The sequence below is a fragment of the Sinohyriopsis cumingii genome, chromosome 11, assembly GCF_028554795.1.
Source record: "Sinohyriopsis cumingii isolate HCF-2022 chromosome 11, ASM2855479v2, whole genome shotgun sequence".
Taxonomy (NCBI): Eukaryota; Metazoa; Mollusca; class Bivalvia; order Unionida; family Unionidae; genus Sinohyriopsis; species Sinohyriopsis cumingii.
This window is the reverse complement of record NC_142971.1, coordinates 106,057,063-106,076,013: the sequence shown is the minus strand read 5'-3', so window position 1 is coordinate 106,076,013 and position 18,951 is coordinate 106,057,063. Positions and strand designations below refer to the sequence as shown.

The following is an 18,951-nucleotide window of genomic DNA, read 5'->3' as shown; positions in this document are numbered from 1 at the left end:
ACGATGATTTCTATCGTGAAAGAATGGATTTTGACTTTTTCACTGCAGTGGTGGCCTCGTCTTCAAATGAGACGTGGGCGTGGCTAAAAAGAAACCAATGCTTTTATCTGATTGGCTGTATATATATATATATATATATATATATATATATATATATATATATATATATATATATATATATATATATAATTTAATTTATATGTTTTTCAACTTAATTATATGGACTGACTGTTTATTATTTTTTAAATTCAATAAAATAATTAGAGACTGTGCAAACTTCGCATATCATACAGTTTACGCATCGTTTTTTCTTCGGTTCATACTTCATTCAATTTAAATAAATAAACAGCCAATCCTTAATTGACTCTACCTCGCTCACGAAATAATTTATTCGCGCAAGTCATTATTAGCAAGATAAAGTCAAAGTTCTCCGTCGTTATTAACCATTGAAGCATGGATTGACTTCAGGTAATATTCTTGTTTTATTCTGGGCAATGTTCTATTGCTGCCTTGACATTAATACACTACGACAAATAATATTGTTTATAATGTGTGAAGATGAAACTTATCACCCCTAGGAAATTCTATTCCCGCAACATAGTTCCTTTATTCGAATACCAGTACATTGTATCACTATAAATATATCTAATTTTCCACTAAGTCATGAATGGGTTTACCTACGTCGTTCTTTATAGCTTCGACTGTTCTCAGAGAAATGAATTTTGCTTTTCGTGTACCTTAATTTTAAGGATTAATAATTACTGTGTGCATTTGCTTAGATTGATACAAAATTTCCTTTGTTAAATTAGGGAAATGTTCCAAAGAAATTAATACTATATATAATTAATATTTAGCAAATAATGTCAACATTACATCGATTGAAAAAATGTTAGTACGTAGTTAGGTAGAGATCAAAATGCTAATTTTCTATTTCAATATTATGCTTTAGACGTTTAATAATTTATACAATACAACCAAAACAGTAACGTGAAATAACTATAATTAAGTTTTGAAAATTAATTGGTATTTTTAAAATGTATTCAGTGCATCTTGATATGAAGTGTTGGACATGTTAAAGTTCAGGGAAATAATAATAATAATAAAAATATTAATAATAATAATCGTAATCCACCCTTCCGCTATCTGTTTATTTATCTGTCTGTCTGTCTGCCTTCTGTCTGTTTGTCCGCCTAGCTTTTAGAAAACTGTATTATGAGGTCGTAAAGTTTGGTATCTAGGGAAAACAAATACATGCCAAGTGATTAAATTACGTGTATTAAAAATTATAAAGTACTTCCTTCCATTGCCCAATATTTTAAGGCGTTATAAAACTCCTGCTTAAGGACGTCGTAAACAAAGATTTAGACCATGATTTATTAACTTTTTCCAACAACAAAAAAGAAAGTAAATATATTGTCATTTTTACAGTAAAAAATGGCCATAACTAGTTCAACCATACAACCTTTCTACACTTTTTCGAGATATGTACCTGACTGTCCCCAACACTTGTTCCCTACTTAGGGCATGATTTTTTTGTGAGAGAAAATTGTAAATTATAAAAGTTCGTGCATAAAAGAAACTGGCACAAACATTACTTGTTTTACTGCGATAATTTGTAGGAACAAGCAACTGCAAAATAATTTCAAACCAACAATGACGAAGTTAGAAAAATAGGACATTTGAAATAATTCTTAAATTACGGGATAGAGGGGAAAACTTTTAAATCCGTCAAAGATGGAACGCTGATTAAATTGGTATCTTGTGCGATTAAAACTTCGTCAAGAGTCGAAAATATTAACTTTTCAGCTGGTATTTGATCAAAAATACTATAGCTATTCCAGTAGTCAAAATGAACTTTCCTGTTTTAAAAAATCATGGTTTCTCCTCTTTTATAAAAATAGTTTGTGACAACATGAAACATCTTCGCCAAAGAACGAATTCCAACATATCGACAACTTTAAGCGTTCTGTTGCACTTCTAAGTCAAGCTGGACTTACTAATGATTAATTTACAAGAATTTCGACATCAAGAAGTGTCACATGCATAAGGAAAATAATTTTGTTTTATTTAGTTACTTCTTTTTAGAATCGTCACTGCAAGGTCTGCCTTCCCTTCTGGAATTTCATGTATTGTTGATGTAATAGTGCCCCTCTATGATTGTATCGTGATAATCGAGTATCCCCGCCAAACCAAAGATAAGACAGCAATAGTAATCATAAAGGTTTTGAATAAAATCATATCTTAGCCTCTGCTATATTTTGCAAAATAAGCTTAGCAGAACGTGAGTGCATCTCAAAAGACTGTATACATTTAACAAATGATAAGTTCATGAATCTTCTATATTGGTGCAAGAAAAGCATAAGACAGAAACAAAATTCATTTAGATTGTATGATCATGTAATCTAGCATTTTACGCAAATAACGATGGATTTTAACCAATCTTAAGCAGAATTAGTATAATATCATACTTTTCACTGAAAAAGTCGCTAATTTATTTTCGTATTCTTTTTTTTTTTTTCATTTTTACTTCGCGGTACATTGTTAACGGATATTAGCTATAGTCATATATGCTAAGAAGTAAGAATCTAAACATCTCTTACTTTTTAACAGCAAAAGAAACAGTCACATTTCTTTATGCACATGGGGTCAAATAACTGCAACGCACGTGTCTGACATTGCTCGAAGAAGTTTGTTTCAAAAGCATGAAAAGTCCAGCAGTCTTAAAAACATGATGAAAAATTCTACACGATTTCCGTAGCCGATGAAATCAGTTGCTACTTCTAAGTATATTATTCAAAACTGGTTGTGAGTTGTTTATTTTCAAACACATTTGATTCTCCATGTCGGATGTTAAATGATATCACTTGCCATACTTGACCTGCAGAAAAGATCCCCTTTAAATACATTGTACTGACTTGTTCTTATTTTTGTGTTATTAAGACTTGATGTTTGAAATGTTTAGAATCGTCTCGCTTTTCTTCTGCGCAGACTAGTTAGTCGGTGCTAATTCAATGAGGCATCTGTTTGCTGAAATTATGTGTCATTTCTTAAAATCTTGTTGAACACAAATAAACGAAAACACAGAGACAAACCAAAGTGAATGAAACACAGAAATGATATCAAACGGCTTGCATTGGTTGCTAGAATTATTAAAAGTGTGACTTCCTATACTGTTTGCCGAGTGGCCGAGTGGTCTAAAGCGCTCTCCGTTACGGATCACTGCCATCTCACCTCTGTCTGCGTGGGTTCGAGTGGATATGTGAGAAAGCATTCCAGTAGCTTCTCGTGGGTCGGTGGTTCTTCCCAGGGTTTTCCCGGGTTCTTCCTCCATCATTAATACTGGCCGCCATGCATGGCCTATCGTGTGCTGAAAAATGGCGTTAAACCCCACAACAACAACAACAACGAAACAATGATATAACGATGGGCATGAATCAATTTAAATCCCTTATCAAACTTGTAAAAAATATTTCAATTTTTTTTTCTACTCAAATGAGAGGATCATTTGCACTCAGTATTTCATCTGCATTATTAGTATTCTCGACAACATTTAAAAAACTTTTGATTTTCGTTACGTATGAATTCAAGATAATAAAGGCGTCATCAACATGTAGGAAACAAAAATCAGTTCTCACTAAATTTGACCAGATATAGTCATTTAAAAAATATAGGGTGCAGCACATTAAAATTGATCAAATGAATGCAGAAAGAATTGGCACATACCAGTGATGAGTATGTGCATTTTGCCATGTTTTTATTTTATCGATCGATTTTTATTTTAATAGTCCTTCAGAAAAAGAACCAATCAAGGCAGTATTAACCGATTTAAAGCGGTATTTAAGCAAGAAAAGCCTGTGATCGCATACGGTCGTTTTTCTGTTTGTGATAAATGGTTCTACCTGATTCGACAAGATATGAATCATTCTACATGGAAAATCGTTCTTTGTCTATCTCTATGCAAAGTGTTTTTCACGACGGTTCATGGGTAAGGCATCGTGCCATTTGTTTCTTTCAACTTGTTTTTCATTCATAGCTACAACAAACATCTTAAGAGGTGAACCAAAGACGTTGGTGACCCATCTATTTGGTCCTTGCTTGACATCCGCTCACGATAAGAAAATAAATAAATATAGAATGATGCAGTTCTTATAATAAATTTTATAGGAATAACATATATTGTGGACCTTTTAAAGGTATTATTTCTCTTCAGGCTAGGTCAGTAGGCAGACATGTATTAGTCGCTTTTAAGCACATAATTTGCCAAGCTTGAATCATAGTTGGTGTAGTATCAATCTGTTGAACAGATGTTTCAAATAAAAGATTATTTGATCTCAGCTTTTAGTTTAGACATCTCTCATATTTTGCATATTCGGGAACATATAAATTTTAAATTATTTATACATGATTTATATGCGTTGTTTCCGAAATAACTTTTTCATTTTATAGTGTACAGCACGATTTACATAATAAGTGCATATTTACATTTTACTTTTGATTACTTCTAATCATTCCTTTATCTTATCTATCTATCTATCTATCTATCTATCTATCTATCTATCTATCTATCTTGTTTAGGTGTACCTGCCAAGTATATTCATCGTATTACGTGCTTTTGTCTTTCTTACATTTTAGTGACACTTGTTACTACACAGGAACATGCTATCAGCAAGAAAGATACACGATAAGCTGTGGACTTTGGGGATGGAGTAGATGCAGTCGCTACAGGTTTGTTAACTTTAAAAAAAAGAAGCAAATTTGAACTTAACGTCATGAACTTAGATTTTAAACTCTTACCATTTTTATTTTTATTTAATTTTGCAAGTTGTTTATTATTTCCTTCAAACAATAACAACGGTAGGTCATGTATGGCGTTTCGATGGAAAACTTAAAACTAAATCGACAATTTATTGCAATTCTAAAATGTCATTGATGTAAGAATAGTTTCTTTAAACTTTGCAGTAAAAAGTCGTTTTTAAGAATGAACTAGTAATACATATTTTTCTTGTTAATAAATTCCCGAAAAATGATTCATTGCCCTGCATGTAGTCACTTACGCGGAAAGTACTACTTTACCTCATATATATATATATATATATATATATATATATATATATATATATATATATATATATATGAGTAAAAACTATCAACGCATCATTCTCTTTTTATTGAATTGTAGAACTGTTTCATCGACCTGCACTCAGTCATCAACATGCGGTAAGCACTACTTGTAACTATTCGTTATCAAACATTTACTGTCTAATATTTGAGGATTGTCCTCATCAAATATAATTGGTAGATTTTAAATAGAAAAGGAAAATGAAACGACGACAACTTTAGGAGAGTAGATGGTACTTCTAATTAGTTTATAAGGTCCGCACCACGCACAGGTAATAATAAATTATGTTTGAACTCTCATGTAAGGAGTATCTTCATTTGCTTCTTAACTGACCAAACAGACACGGATGGCGATAATATCTAGATGAAATTACAATTAATCCTACATTTTGCAGAGGTTAACAATCCTTATTTGTTCCTTTTGCAATTCATTTTGTAAACTATTGTAATATCATTACGTTTATTTGGCGCATTTATTACTAGGCTTTCGACATCATGGTTATGCAAAAACATGTAACTAAACTTGTCAATTTGTGATGCTGGTACCAATGAAAAAGAATACGAATTTATCTTTCGTTTTTTATCTTCCTTCAAATTTAAGCCTATTCTCTGACTTCCTGTGGATCCTGTTCAAAGACGTGCGGGGGTGGATTGCAAACCTGTATATACCAGTGCAGAAGCCATTATTGCTCTCTCCCTGACAAGCACCTGAGTCAAAACTGTAACACAGATTACTGTAAAATAGGTAAGTTGAACTATTTTCATTCGCTTTACATCAAAACAGAATGGAACTGTCTTTTTGCCTAAGAGGTGAACGGATATGTGAATAAGCCGATGTATTGATGAATATAGGCATCTATGAATCTATGAATTGCTAGTCGGTTGTTTGGTTTACTGATTGGTTGGATGGATGGATGAAAAGATGGTTCTGTAATTGATTTAGACATAATCGATTTCTACTGGCTGCAATAAATACTTTAATTGTTCACTTTGCAAAAACTGAGCGGACATTATACAATTCACACAGTTGCAAAAATGTTTATATATGCGTATTATTGCGCAATTTGCGGATCGCAAATTTGATCTAACAGTAGTATAGTAGTGGTTAGAGCACCCGCCTCGGATGCGTGAAGTCGTTGGTTCGATACCCGGTCAAGTCATACCAAAGACTTACAAAAATGGTACTAACAACTGCCTCGCTTGGCGCTCAGCATTAAGAGGCTAGTGTTAGAACTGGTCGGCCTGGTGTCCGGATAATGTGACTGGGTTGGATTTCATGCTACATGTCTGTGGCATTATGCCCTAGTGCTAGACATCACTATAAACTGTTACACTGCAGACATCCTAGCGATATCACTGAAATTTTTTTAAAGCTACGTTAAAACTCCAAATCACACACACACACACACACACACACACACACACACTTGTACGATCTCTTCAATTTCTACCATTGCTATTACTTGTACGGTCTCTTCAACTTCTGTCACTGCTGCTTCTCTTCGTCTTCTCTTTCTCTTCTTACTACTGTAGTACCAGCACTACCTCCGATCGCATTGCCCCAGTGCTACTACTAATACTCTACAATGCACTAAACAAGAAGAAAATCAAGAAGAAAATTAAGAAAATATTTAAAATAGAAAGAAGAATTTAACTTGGCATTTATCATAAGCTGAGTGCGTCGGAGGAGTTAATTAAATGTACCAAAGTAATAAATAAATTTAAACATTACTCAGGTTGGGACAATGAATAATTCCTTTCTACTTTCTAGGACAAAAAACCAGTAGGTTTAAAGAAGCTATTATCCAATTTTAGTGCGGCAAAGAAAATGCTAACAGCATAGATCGGTTAAAATTTGCAGACTATAGCGTGACAAGTAAACTTTTCGATGGCTTGCAAGAACGGACTACATGCCATTTAATTAGCATTATGTGTGTAAGTAAAAGGTTTGAAAGAGGAAAAGGTAAGATAGCTATATGTTCCACAAGACAAGGACTCCGTCATTGATGTTTTACTTTCAATGCCGAAAAATTGCAGATGGAGAATGGAGTGCTTGGAGTAGCTGGGCATATGACAACTCCTGCAGTGTCACGTGCGGTGGAGGTACGCAGATTCAAACACGGACCCGGACCTGCACTAATCCAGTTCCCCAGCATGGTGGAAGACAGTGTATTGGAAGTTCAACGGAATCTCAGATCGTTCAGTGCAGCACGCAGCATTGTCCAGGTGAGGAATGCTACGCCTAATTAGTTAGTGAATTATCTAAATGAAAATAAAAATCCTTTTTTTCCCTGTGGAATGTGATTATAGGGAACTATCTTTTGTGCGGGCATGTCCAGAACGTTCTTTACAGGGTTTCTATTTTGAGAAAAGACTACTAAAATGGACATCTGTCTATGCTTAAGGAGAAAAGTGTATTATTTTAACTGGAAAAATGGGTATGACTGAAGTATTTCAAATCCGCTTCAGTGTTGTGATAATTAAATGTGATTAATAAATAAACCAGTCACAGATAGGCTGCAATAGCATACGCATCGTTTGCCGAAAACGACTTTAGTTAAAGGAAAGTTTCCAAATAAGTATCAAAGCATTCTATAGAGAAATAATAAAGACTTTTATGTACTCGGAAAGTAAGTTAATTTCACTTCCGAAATTATAGGTAATATTTTCATAAAAGTCACACTAATACATCTTGAATCATTTCTTAAGAAAACCCATCAGCTATTTAAACGTCTGCTTATAGTTGTATGATATATAGTTAAATGGTTAGTGTCTTACTTATAAACGAAAATATTTTTGAAATTTAAGCCTGCACGAATGGGTACGAATGAGAAAAAGAGCTCGAACGATAGGTGCAAATTAAAAGAATGTAAAATAAGCAAAGCATATATATATATATATATATATATATATATATATATATATATATATATATATATATATATACCGTTATCATCGCCACTGCATCTATTAGCGTTACATAAATAAATTACATTTTTAATTGAATATAGATAGAACAAATGTGTGTGCGTGCGTGCGTGCGTGCAACTTTACAGTTGTCATCACCACTTCACGTGTTGGCTTTTAATACATTTAGGATTAGACATTCATTATGTTGGAGACAATTTGCCAAGACGATAGCTGCTGGTATGTTAATATGCTTTGTTTTCTGCTGCCTTTTTGCTTTTTCTTGTTGTTCTGGGGATGGATTAGAATGGGAAGGTAAAGATGCCACCAACGAAACGTTTCATAATGTGAAAACTTGATATCTGAATGGTTCTCAATTTTGTAGCGTAATGCTGTCTTTAAGCATCGGTTAGTCATAACAAACATATTTAACGTCTGTAGACAACAAACGTTTGAAACCATATAGTTTATGGAATCTTAGCAAATTCACAAGATTGTTTAAATTAAGAGAACGTTACAAAGTGTTTACCGTACGAACGACCTGACGTTGCAATGAACTATCGCATATTATGGGTATATCAAAATTTAATGATATTAGTACATGGTATGCATTTCATGCCTAGCGTAGAAGACGCCGCAAAAGTAGTTCCACATCTTCTCATTTTTTGGGATTTGCATTTTCAACAAATAATGAAATAATGACAGAAATTTCGGTCAAGTGAATGGTGTCCTACATATGCATTTCTAAGCCACCCCCCGAACAAATAAATAATGAAACCTGTTGATTGATTTAACTCTTCTAGCCATTTTTAAAATTTCATTTCACAAGACCATTAATGTTGCATTCTCTATATTTTGTTATGTGCTGGCAAATAAAAGTTCTAGAACATCAGTATACTTCAGTATCGAGGGGCATTCACTATTTATGGGTCCGTTTGGCTGTAACCTCTGCCTCTTATACCGCTTTACCTACATCCATCAAACGTTCACTTCTGTCTTGATCGTTTACAAACTGTAGCTAAGCCAGATTTTTACTTCTAGTTCCTTTCCCATTTTGCCACCAAATGTACACTATATCTGTGTTTCAATGGATGGACATGTGTTGCCCACCACAAGTGAGATTATGTTACTAACTTTTATCTTTTTTAAAACCACTGGTAAAATATCGTGCATAGCCTCTATGACACCTATACACCTAGTGACAAAAGCATAAACTGTTTGTGTATCTTGGGATGAAGATGTCATCTGCGTCAAATAGAAACTGTAACCAAGTTTTCAGAATGTGTTAACATTTGCATTAAATTGTGTTATAATTCCGAATCTATTGCCTTACAACTTGCATTAAGGGTACATATTGGAATGACTAATTATTATAAACCGAAACAAATCTGCTGTGATCTTTATCTATATTAACTATTGAATATGACTTCAAAATAATTTAAGTGCCATAACTTAAATAAATTATGACTTTTTTTCCAGATTTTCCATAAATTTGCATTACAAGTGCAATGATTCAAAACTGGTATGTTATGACACGCTCTCTGTAGCGCATTAGTCATTCATTTAACGGTACTACAACCTGCCACAAAAGCAAGAATAAGTGACCTCCCACTTACAAACAACTCTATTAATTGTTATAATTTTACAGTCTTCAACTTTCATATTTCCCTGTCCGCAAGTGAAAACTTCAGTAATGCCTGCTAACTTGATAAATAAGTTTCCTTTTCTCTGTGAAGCACAAACCTCGCAGTAAGTCAGCTATACCTCAAGATTCAGCATCAGAAGCTCTGAGGTAAGTTCTTTTTAAAATAAACACTTAACCTGGTAGAGCGTTTGACTCAGATAAAATTAGTTTACATAAATTTCTTTATTTGTTTATTTATACACACATACGATGTATTTAAATCAAATAATTACAATTTCATGAATCTGAAGTTGACGGAGGGTGGTCAGACTGGGGTCAATGGTCCTGTGGCGCATGCTCAGTAACTTGCTGTAACGGAACTAAGAGATGTATTCGATCGAGGACCTGCACCAACCCAAGACCTCAATATGGCGGAGCTGATTGCAGTGGTGAACTAAACGAAGAGAAGTTTGACGATTGTTCATATGATATTTGCCCAGGTAATTTCGATATTTATATATAGAAATGCTTTACTTATATTTTATTTTCTCTTATAAAACCGTTTTGGAGAAGTCCCTTTTATTTAAATCGGCTCTGGATTCCACTCTATCATTCTCTTTTTCCTCTATATTTATTCTTTTTCTAGCACTCATGCCCAGTTTGTATACAGATATATTTCAAAAATGTTTGTTTACCTTTTGTGCAAATTAGAATATTAGCAAGCGGGATTTTTCAAGGGGAAAAACGATACTTTCCACGTACTGATTGATGTGTTCATTGTTTGTGATATGCGTTATATGACAGTTTCCTCATCATCGCTTTGCTGGTGTCATTTTGAAAGAGAATCATATTGTAGGCGGCAACATCGGGTGTTTTGGACATTTGACGTGTCACAATTTTCACCAGCAAACTATTTTTTCTTCATATAACCGCATATGTTTATTAAGTTGCTAAACAAGGTTCTATTAAAGCGGGATTATATCAGTGTCAAATATAGTCCATAACGCAAACAAAATGCAAAACGTTAATGCTTACGTATGGCATAACGACGTAGTTTTCACCTCAACTTAAAACTAATCAAATATATAAAGGTAGTGTTAGTTAATACTTATTACTGGACCAACAATTGTTCTCCTGTAAGAATAAGAATAGGTTAGAAAATAAATTTGAAAATCACTAGACCAGTACTAGTTTGGAAGGCAACAGAATGACGTTGCAGTTGAGACTATGATGATAATTAACAAACGACACGGCCTGTGCGAAGCACAACAATAATTGTATTTTTGTTTACAGAACATTCACAATAGCACAAAAATATATTGCACTAAAATCGACATTTTAGTGCAAGTGAAATATTCACCCATTTTACAAGAAAGCAGCAATGTATATATGTTTTCAAGTTTGGATTGAACAAAACTGTAGTCAAATTTATTTGTATTACAGCAATATAATACAAAAATTGCAACTCTTCATATTTTTATTTTAACCTGAAACAAGCTACAGTGCAATGCTTTGAAAAGATACTGATTTACATATTAATTTTTATGACGCTGACATCCTCAACACCTATATAAAGATAGTTAAACAGTGACGTATGGGGAAAGAATAAATTCCAGATCTGATATGCTTATATAAACCTTTGTTTTGTATTTAAATCACGAGACAGCTAGAAGATCTAGTAAACAAAATATACAACGATTCGGTAAAAACAGATACAGTACTCATGGAGAACGCGTTTTCATGTAAAACATATGCAAGTTTAAATCAAAGTATAAGTTCTTGTGTAATTGTTTGGTGAACAAGTTTAAACCAAACCTCTATTACACAGTCTGTTTTGACAGTATCAGAATCAGGTACTCTTCAAAACTTAGAGCTAGTAATCTTAGGAAAGTAGGGATAAGACACATATATACGCATTATGGCACAATTCCAATAACACATTGAAAATTTGAAAGCATTAGTTTGACTATGCTGTTGTTACCGACTGACATACTTATGAAAATTGGCGGTAACCTAGGAGACAACGTCAATTTACAAGAAAATCACTGAATTTTGTTTAAGTTCACAATAAAACCTACTCACGATATTGATGTATAAAAGAAATGTATTTCAAAGGTTGATAACTAATATGTGATAGGTTAACAATAACTTGTTGAGGGCAAATATTGAGAAAACGTGAGCACAATTTATGTAGAGGATAAGGATTATGATGATTAAAGTCCTACTCTCACGAAGGTGAAGGCTGTACAGACGAGGATGGTACCTCTGATTGAACATATATTGCCAAACCTCAAGGCAGTGATCGGAAGTTCAGACGATTTATTGTAATTTCGAAACACCACAAACAATGTTGATCGCGGACAAACTCGGAACATGTAATAAACAAGGAATTACCGATATTGAGTCTAAAGATTGCACGATCTGCAATTTTATACTTTGAAATAGATTAAGATTTTGCCTATCCACTTTGTTGACGTTTCTGGCGTAATCACTTAGAAAAGAAACTTTTCCTGGTTAACCCAATGCTAGCTTGTTTTCACACATAAACAAATATTCACCAATATTTCTGAATCTATATTTAAGCAACATAATAAAAAAATAACCTTCGCCACTTGTTCCTCCACAACCGCATAAACCATTAACCAAATGTGCTATAGACAGAGCAATGTTGGTATAGTCAGTATCAATAGAAATCACTTTAACAATATTTTTGTCAAGCCTCTTACCTCCGATAAATTTTGTCTACAATTTAAATTGCGTTTCCAATGTTTTCTCTGAAAAATCTTGTCAACCGAGTTAGATGTCCGATTTATTGAGCTCTTGTACGTTTATCTCTTTACTAAATGTCTTTCAATTAATTTTTTTTGTGTTGCATCTGTTTCTTTGCTGACTCCGTTTGTGTCATTAGTCAGTGTGTCATTCACCTTATAAGCAGAGTTAATGGACGATTTGTTTTAATGTTCAACTTATGTAGCATTTAAGCAAACTCTGCATCCTTTTTTCATCTTCTGCAGCAAAGAATCTTAAAATATCTTACCCACGCTGAATTTAAACTTAGTATTAAGCCAATTCAGTCTCTGTTTCTCTTATCTATTCATCAAACGAATCATTACTGTATATTTGCCGCATTTCAATATTATCAGAAACTGGCATCAGTTACGATGGCTCAAGAGGGAATATTTAGATGCTTTTCTCCTCACAGATAAGAACCACATGTCATCTTGTTCTAACCATCCTACGTTAACCAGCAACTCCATTCCGATGTGGTCTGCAATGGTGGTGAAGCAATCATTGTTCTGATGTCGCCTCGTCTTACGATTTTTAACTGTTTTACCATAGTGTTACATAGTGGAGTGATATACTTGCTTTTTTAAGGTCGTTGTTTCATCAGATGGCGTATTAGTGCAATCATGTTAATGTATTTCATTATGATCTTATGGAAGGCCATAATTTAGCGAGAAAGTCTAGAATCTACAATTGTGGTGACAATCAAAATGTTCTTGATTTTGCCCTAAAAAGGCGCCTACATGATCAACAGTATCATCCGGTTGTCTTAACTTGTATCCACACCATAATCTTCAAACAAAGATTTTTCATATAAATAATCAAATTCATTAACATCCTTTGCCATCTTCAGTTAGGGAAATAGTGATGCAATGGACAAGACACGGTTGGAAAAGGATCTCTAACTTATACAAGACAATAATAGCGATTACTATATTTCATCAGAAATGGAATAGTACAAACACGATTTAAACATATCTATTGGAAATGGAACAAGCAACGAGATAACCGTAACAATGCTACTAAAAATGAGCTCGAAATGGTAGATTTCAACCAACTTAACAGGACATATGAATTCTTTTGCCAATTTAAGAGATTCTAAAATTTCAAAGTCATTTTCAATTGTTGTAGCTTACACTGTGACGTAACTGATTGACACATTTATCCCAATTGACAAATTACGAAGTATACAAATGAACCAGGAGTTTGCCTACATTTGCACCATTAAGTGATAGATAAATAATTTCAAACAACCAAAACATGCTAGGTAAGAAAACTAAGAAAACCCTGAAAAGAACAATTTATTAAAATAACATGTATTTGTAGTATTTTTCTTTGTGTGTCTAACCACAAATATTAAATAGGTCATAGTAGGAGCAGCTTTTTACAATGTAATAAGTCCTACAGGGAAATAGATCACTGGTAGGAATTTCAGCAATGATCACGTTAACCGTTTCAAGCGATTCAACCTTCTGGTGTACTCTTGCATCTTCTCGTCAATATATTTCAGCTTTCGCTGAACTGGATTTTATACACCTCGTGTATGACCAGTAAAAAACGTATATATGTTTTCTTCTCAGAACTAGGGAAATCGTATGAACCTACAATAAAATGGTAAATATTTTAGGAGATCTGGTACATATCTAATGTATCTAATAAGAACTTTGGACAGTGAGAAGTTCGTACTCAGATATAGAATAAACTTTTGAAAGATATGAAGACTTTGAGCGAACATGTTGACAAAAAAATTTGATACTGTTGAACAGAATGGTAATGGTAGAGCCAACAACATCTCAGACCTACTAAGACAAAGAGGTGAGAGCAGAAAAAATGCACAAAAATTGTACACTTAGAGACTAAAGATCTTTCTGCAGTACAAATGCTGCAAACAAAATCTCAGCATCAAGCGCTTACGTTTCTTATTAAATATTCTTAATTGCTACGTCATTATATCAATCTTGAATCATGTTAAAACATTATCCTATATATCCAGTACCATGTGATGGAAGCCAGTACTTCTTCCCAAATCCGTGTCCTGGGAGCTGTCCTAGTCATGTCTACTTTCAGTGCGCATCCAGCACCGGGGTTGCCATTAAGAAAGAATGTAACGCCACTCTAGGGTTGTTCTGGAATCCTGAACAACTTACATGCAACTATAGAAGTTCAGTAAACTGCAAGGGAGAGGGAGACAATACAAGTAAGTGTAACGCATATCCTGCATTACGATCATGTTGTATCTGCGCTTTTAGGAAGAACAGTCTATTCGTTGCGTAACAGCACAATATCAACAGAAGTAGATGATAAGTCTGAAGGATATAAACAAAAACATCAACGGTAAACTTCAATGTTGCAAAATTCATTCCATTCTAAAACAAAAGGACATACTACAATTCGTAGGAAATGACAAATAATTGCATTCGTTCTAACTGTAATGACCTCGTTGGAAAAGAGGCACGTGTCACTGGAATAATACAATGATAGTAAAGTCGCTAAGTAGGTCGAAACTGATTTATGTGGGGTTTGTTTTAATTTTATATGGAGGTAAATAATATAGTGTTGCGCAGAAGAGGGAAACAATCTAATTAAGTGTACCACGTATCCTGCATGGCGACCCTGTTGTTTAATTCTGGCAATAGTCTGCATCCGGACAACTATGCAGAAGAGTTTATCCATGTTTATCAGTGCAGTATCAGCAGAAGATAATAGGTTGTATAGTAGGAAATTAACAAATCATTAACAACCTAAAATGTTGCAACATTCCTTTCATTAAACAAATAAGATATAAGTATTTCGATGCCCCTGTGTATCCAAAGAAGAATTAAAGTATTATATGTGTTGAAAATACAATTTTGTCTTGTTGGATTTTAGTTTTAATTTGGAATTAATTTGTTGGAAATGCCAAATAGTTGCATTAGATCCGGTTGTAATGATCTCGTTTAGAAAGAAGCAGTCCATGTTTGGCAGTGCAGTATCAGCAGAAGATAGCAAATTGTATCGTAGGAAATAAATAAATCATTAATAAACTTCAATGTTTCAACATGGTCGTGTCTTTCCAAAGAAGAATTATATGTAAATCTATTGGAACAGCACTTTTCAGTGGAAAATACATTTTTATCTTGTTGTTTTTTGTTTACTTTTAATTTTAAATTAATTTGTGGGAAATGCCAAATAGTTGCTGTAGATCCGGCTATAATGATCTTTTTTCATAAAAATGCACGTGTCTCGGGCATAATTCAACACTATTATCGGCCGGTCACTTGATGAAATTATCCGGTATTAAATAATTAAATCAATGCATTATGAAACATAAAAAAGCCATCTATCTTTCCAAACTGTGTTTATTAAATTCTATATAAAGCAAAACAATATACTTTGCCGTCAATAACGCAAAGGATAATATCACTCTAATTTATAATTATTTTGTTCCCCGTGGATTCAGTAGAAAGAACATAGATTATAAACTTTCTTCTGGAAAGACCGAGAGGAAAAAGGGCAGAATTATATATATATATATATATATATATATATATATATATATATATATATATATATATATATATATATATATATATATTACAAACTAGCGTTTTAAGCCACCCTGGAGTTGAATAAAGTTTTACTGGCAGCAGGAAGTGAGTGTTGACGATATTTTATATATGTGGATGAAAAGAGGAATCGATTAGTATCAACCAATATGAACGATTATTATCTTGGAGTAATCAAAGTTACTGTTATATTAGTGTACTACCCCTTTATGTTGCATAGTACTTCAGATCTGGTCCTAATTATTTGTATTCACACTTAACACTGCTAAAATATATTATTTTAACGATAAGAGAATTGTAATTAATGGTGCTTAGTGACAATCTACTTTATAACTAACTCCTAACATATCTTCCCAATAACACTAATATATTTAGCTCTTGAAGAAACTAAGTGGAGGCGTGGTCCAACAGATAAGACACTTTTATTATTAAATATCTGACCCTTCCTTGAGTTGAACATATACGCGTTTCATTCTTATTTGTACCAGTAACACCCATGCCGCCATCAAAATGATGGGCATTTTTTAGGAGCTCGGAAATTACACGGCCGTTTTACAAATAAGTCATTTGCTGTCCACAGAATGTAACGATGGAGATAAAAAGAATAAATCGGAAGATTGCAGAAAGTACCTGATTTGCGCAACCGGTGCCTGGCACGAAATGACATGCAGCACGGGTACAGTGTTCAATCCAATCAGTCAAACCTGTGACTGGCCAGAGAGCGTTCCCAACTGCAGTAATGCCTCTACTATAGCAGATAGGACTACTGCAGCTTCTAGCGGAGGCGGATCCGGGTGTAATTCATTCAACTGTGAGTATAACTGATAAATATGTGTATCAGTGATTTGTTATTTATAGAATGTTTTTGTTGATTTTTTTGTTGTAGCCATAGTATAAGCACTGAACACAATGAGGCATTGCATCGCATTAATTATAAAGTATTCATATAGTAAGGCATGAGCCTTGAATGCAGATTATGTAGTGGTGATTTGGGGACATTGTTTACAAATAGAATTTGAAACTGCATCAAGCTATTGGGTTAAAAGTGTTCTTTCAATATGAGTGTCGATACCTTTAGAACGTAATCAGATTTCAGTCAGATTAGTAGAAGATACATTGTACTATTGTCTTTTAAAACAACGAGAACGAAGGATTATTTTTGATGGTTGTGGAGAATTTGTAACTCAACTTTCCAAGGCATTTGAAGAAACAAACAGCACTTTACTCGAATTGGTAGGTCATATATCCTCTCATTCTGGCAACATGTTATTTGCATTCCTGTTCTTATCAAGACTCCGGGAATATATACTATATATATTCTGTGTCTGCTCTTGCTCATATCTGAAAAATATCCCACAAGACACCATCATCAATCACATTTAACATCTATATTTTAAAAAGTATTCTGAAGTTCGGCCACATATATTTATTCCTTCTCAGAAAGAAAAATGCTTTGATTTTGTTATCATTGTTGCAAGGACCTTAACAGGAAACTCAAACGAATGGTCTTATTTGTAATAATACCACTGGCAACGCTTTAAGATGAATAAATACAGTGTAGATTAGACAGTTGACAAACAATTTTAAAAATGAAAGTCTTCATCGTCCTATCGTACCAAGAACTTAGTATCATCTTTATTTTCTCACTTTTAGGTACTTGTGATCATATCATGCATGGATACACTGAACATCCGACTGATTGCAAGAAATTCATCCAGTGTGTATGGAACAAGCCGTTCACTGTTTCATGTGCGAATGGAACCTACTGGGATCAGAATCAACTCACTTGTCAACATGGCACGTGTTGAGCATCCAGGCATCATGAATAAATCATGAAACTATGTTTTATACATAATACAATTACCTGTAAAGGAAAGGTCGATTTAAAATATTCATGAACATCCAATCGTTAATCTTCATTCTTTTCCTTCTTAATTGATCTCAGAATGCAGTGATATAAATTGAAAATATAGTTTGCATGGATTTGCCTGGAATCAGCTCTGACGTTTCTTTGATTTGGAGATACCTTTTTTGCATTTTATTTTTGTTTTTATTTTTATTTTGCTCTTTCACTAATACGATATTACAACAGGTTTCCTTGAATTTAGATGCATCACAAATGGGTTTAGTGTAAAAGAAACTACATGTCAATTAAATATTTCAAGCAATGAGAATGTTTTGCATGTGTCGTTTAAATTTTTCTTTCAAAATATTTTATTTCCATGCCTATTTTAAGATTTTTTAAGCCAAATGAACACGTCCATCTATATTCAGCATTGCTGAGTGTTGTATAGAACTCGACATGCAGTATATTAAAGTACCTAAATTTAATTTTGCAACTGAAAGTGTTGATAAAGCTAACTGATTCTTATCTGTCATCGTGTTTGTTTCTTATCTTGCTTTATAATTTTTCTTTTTCTTATTTCTGTTTGTTTATTTACTTTATTTTTAAAAATAGTCATGATTCAGTTATTCGCTCCAATAATTACTTATTTCGATATTGTGCAGCGTCCAAATAGTGTGTATAATTGCTCTGTACATTTCGTTTTCATTCAACCCATATTTGCTTGATGTATCATTTCGCCATACACACATATGCTCTTTCACGTGAGCTTAGTCCATATATGAACCTTAAACTGAGTTAATAATAAGAGATAAAAATGACACTTCTGCTTAGATTGTAGATTTATGGAACATACATCCATGTACATAAACACCAGCTACATTATTTGGAACTATAACTATTATTCACTGAATACAAATTGTAAATATTCCTTCAAACACCCCGACGTTAACTGATTTAAATGTAGCAATGAACCCTAGAATAAATTGCTCCTGAAGTCCACTTTTTTCCTAAAAATCCATTGGAACGAACAATGGTTAGAACGTCACATAAATGTTATGACAACATGTAGAATATTTCAATCTATTGTTGTTGTTTGTTTTGTCTGGGGCTTTGTTTGGGGGGTTCGT

The 18,951-nt window shown here is 33.5% G+C and overlaps 1 protein-coding gene across 1 annotated transcript in view; it reads left to right on the top strand.

The window, feature by feature from the left end:
• Positions 1–18,349, top strand: part of LOC149789224 (SCO-spondin-like) — a 102,158-nt gene extending 83,809 nt beyond the window's left edge. Inside the window, exons 40-48 of the mRNA XM_089973591.1 lie at positions 3,786–3,985; positions 4,633–4,725; positions 5,180–5,217; positions 5,720–5,863; positions 7,156–7,344; positions 9,961–10,149; positions 14,427–14,630; positions 16,559–16,789; positions 17,632–18,349. Coding sequence (XP_089829717.1) covers positions 3,786–3,985; positions 4,633–4,725; positions 5,180–5,217; positions 5,720–5,863; positions 7,156–7,344; positions 9,961–10,149; positions 14,427–14,630; positions 16,559–16,789; positions 17,632–17,786 — 1,443 coding nt within the window. The 3' untranslated portion in view covers positions 17,787–18,349. The remainder of the gene's footprint in view (positions 1–3,785; positions 3,986–4,632; positions 4,726–5,179; positions 5,218–5,719; positions 5,864–7,155; positions 7,345–9,960; positions 10,150–14,426; positions 14,631–16,558; positions 16,790–17,631) is intronic.
• The last annotated feature ends 602 nt before the right edge of the window (positions 18,350–18,951 follow it).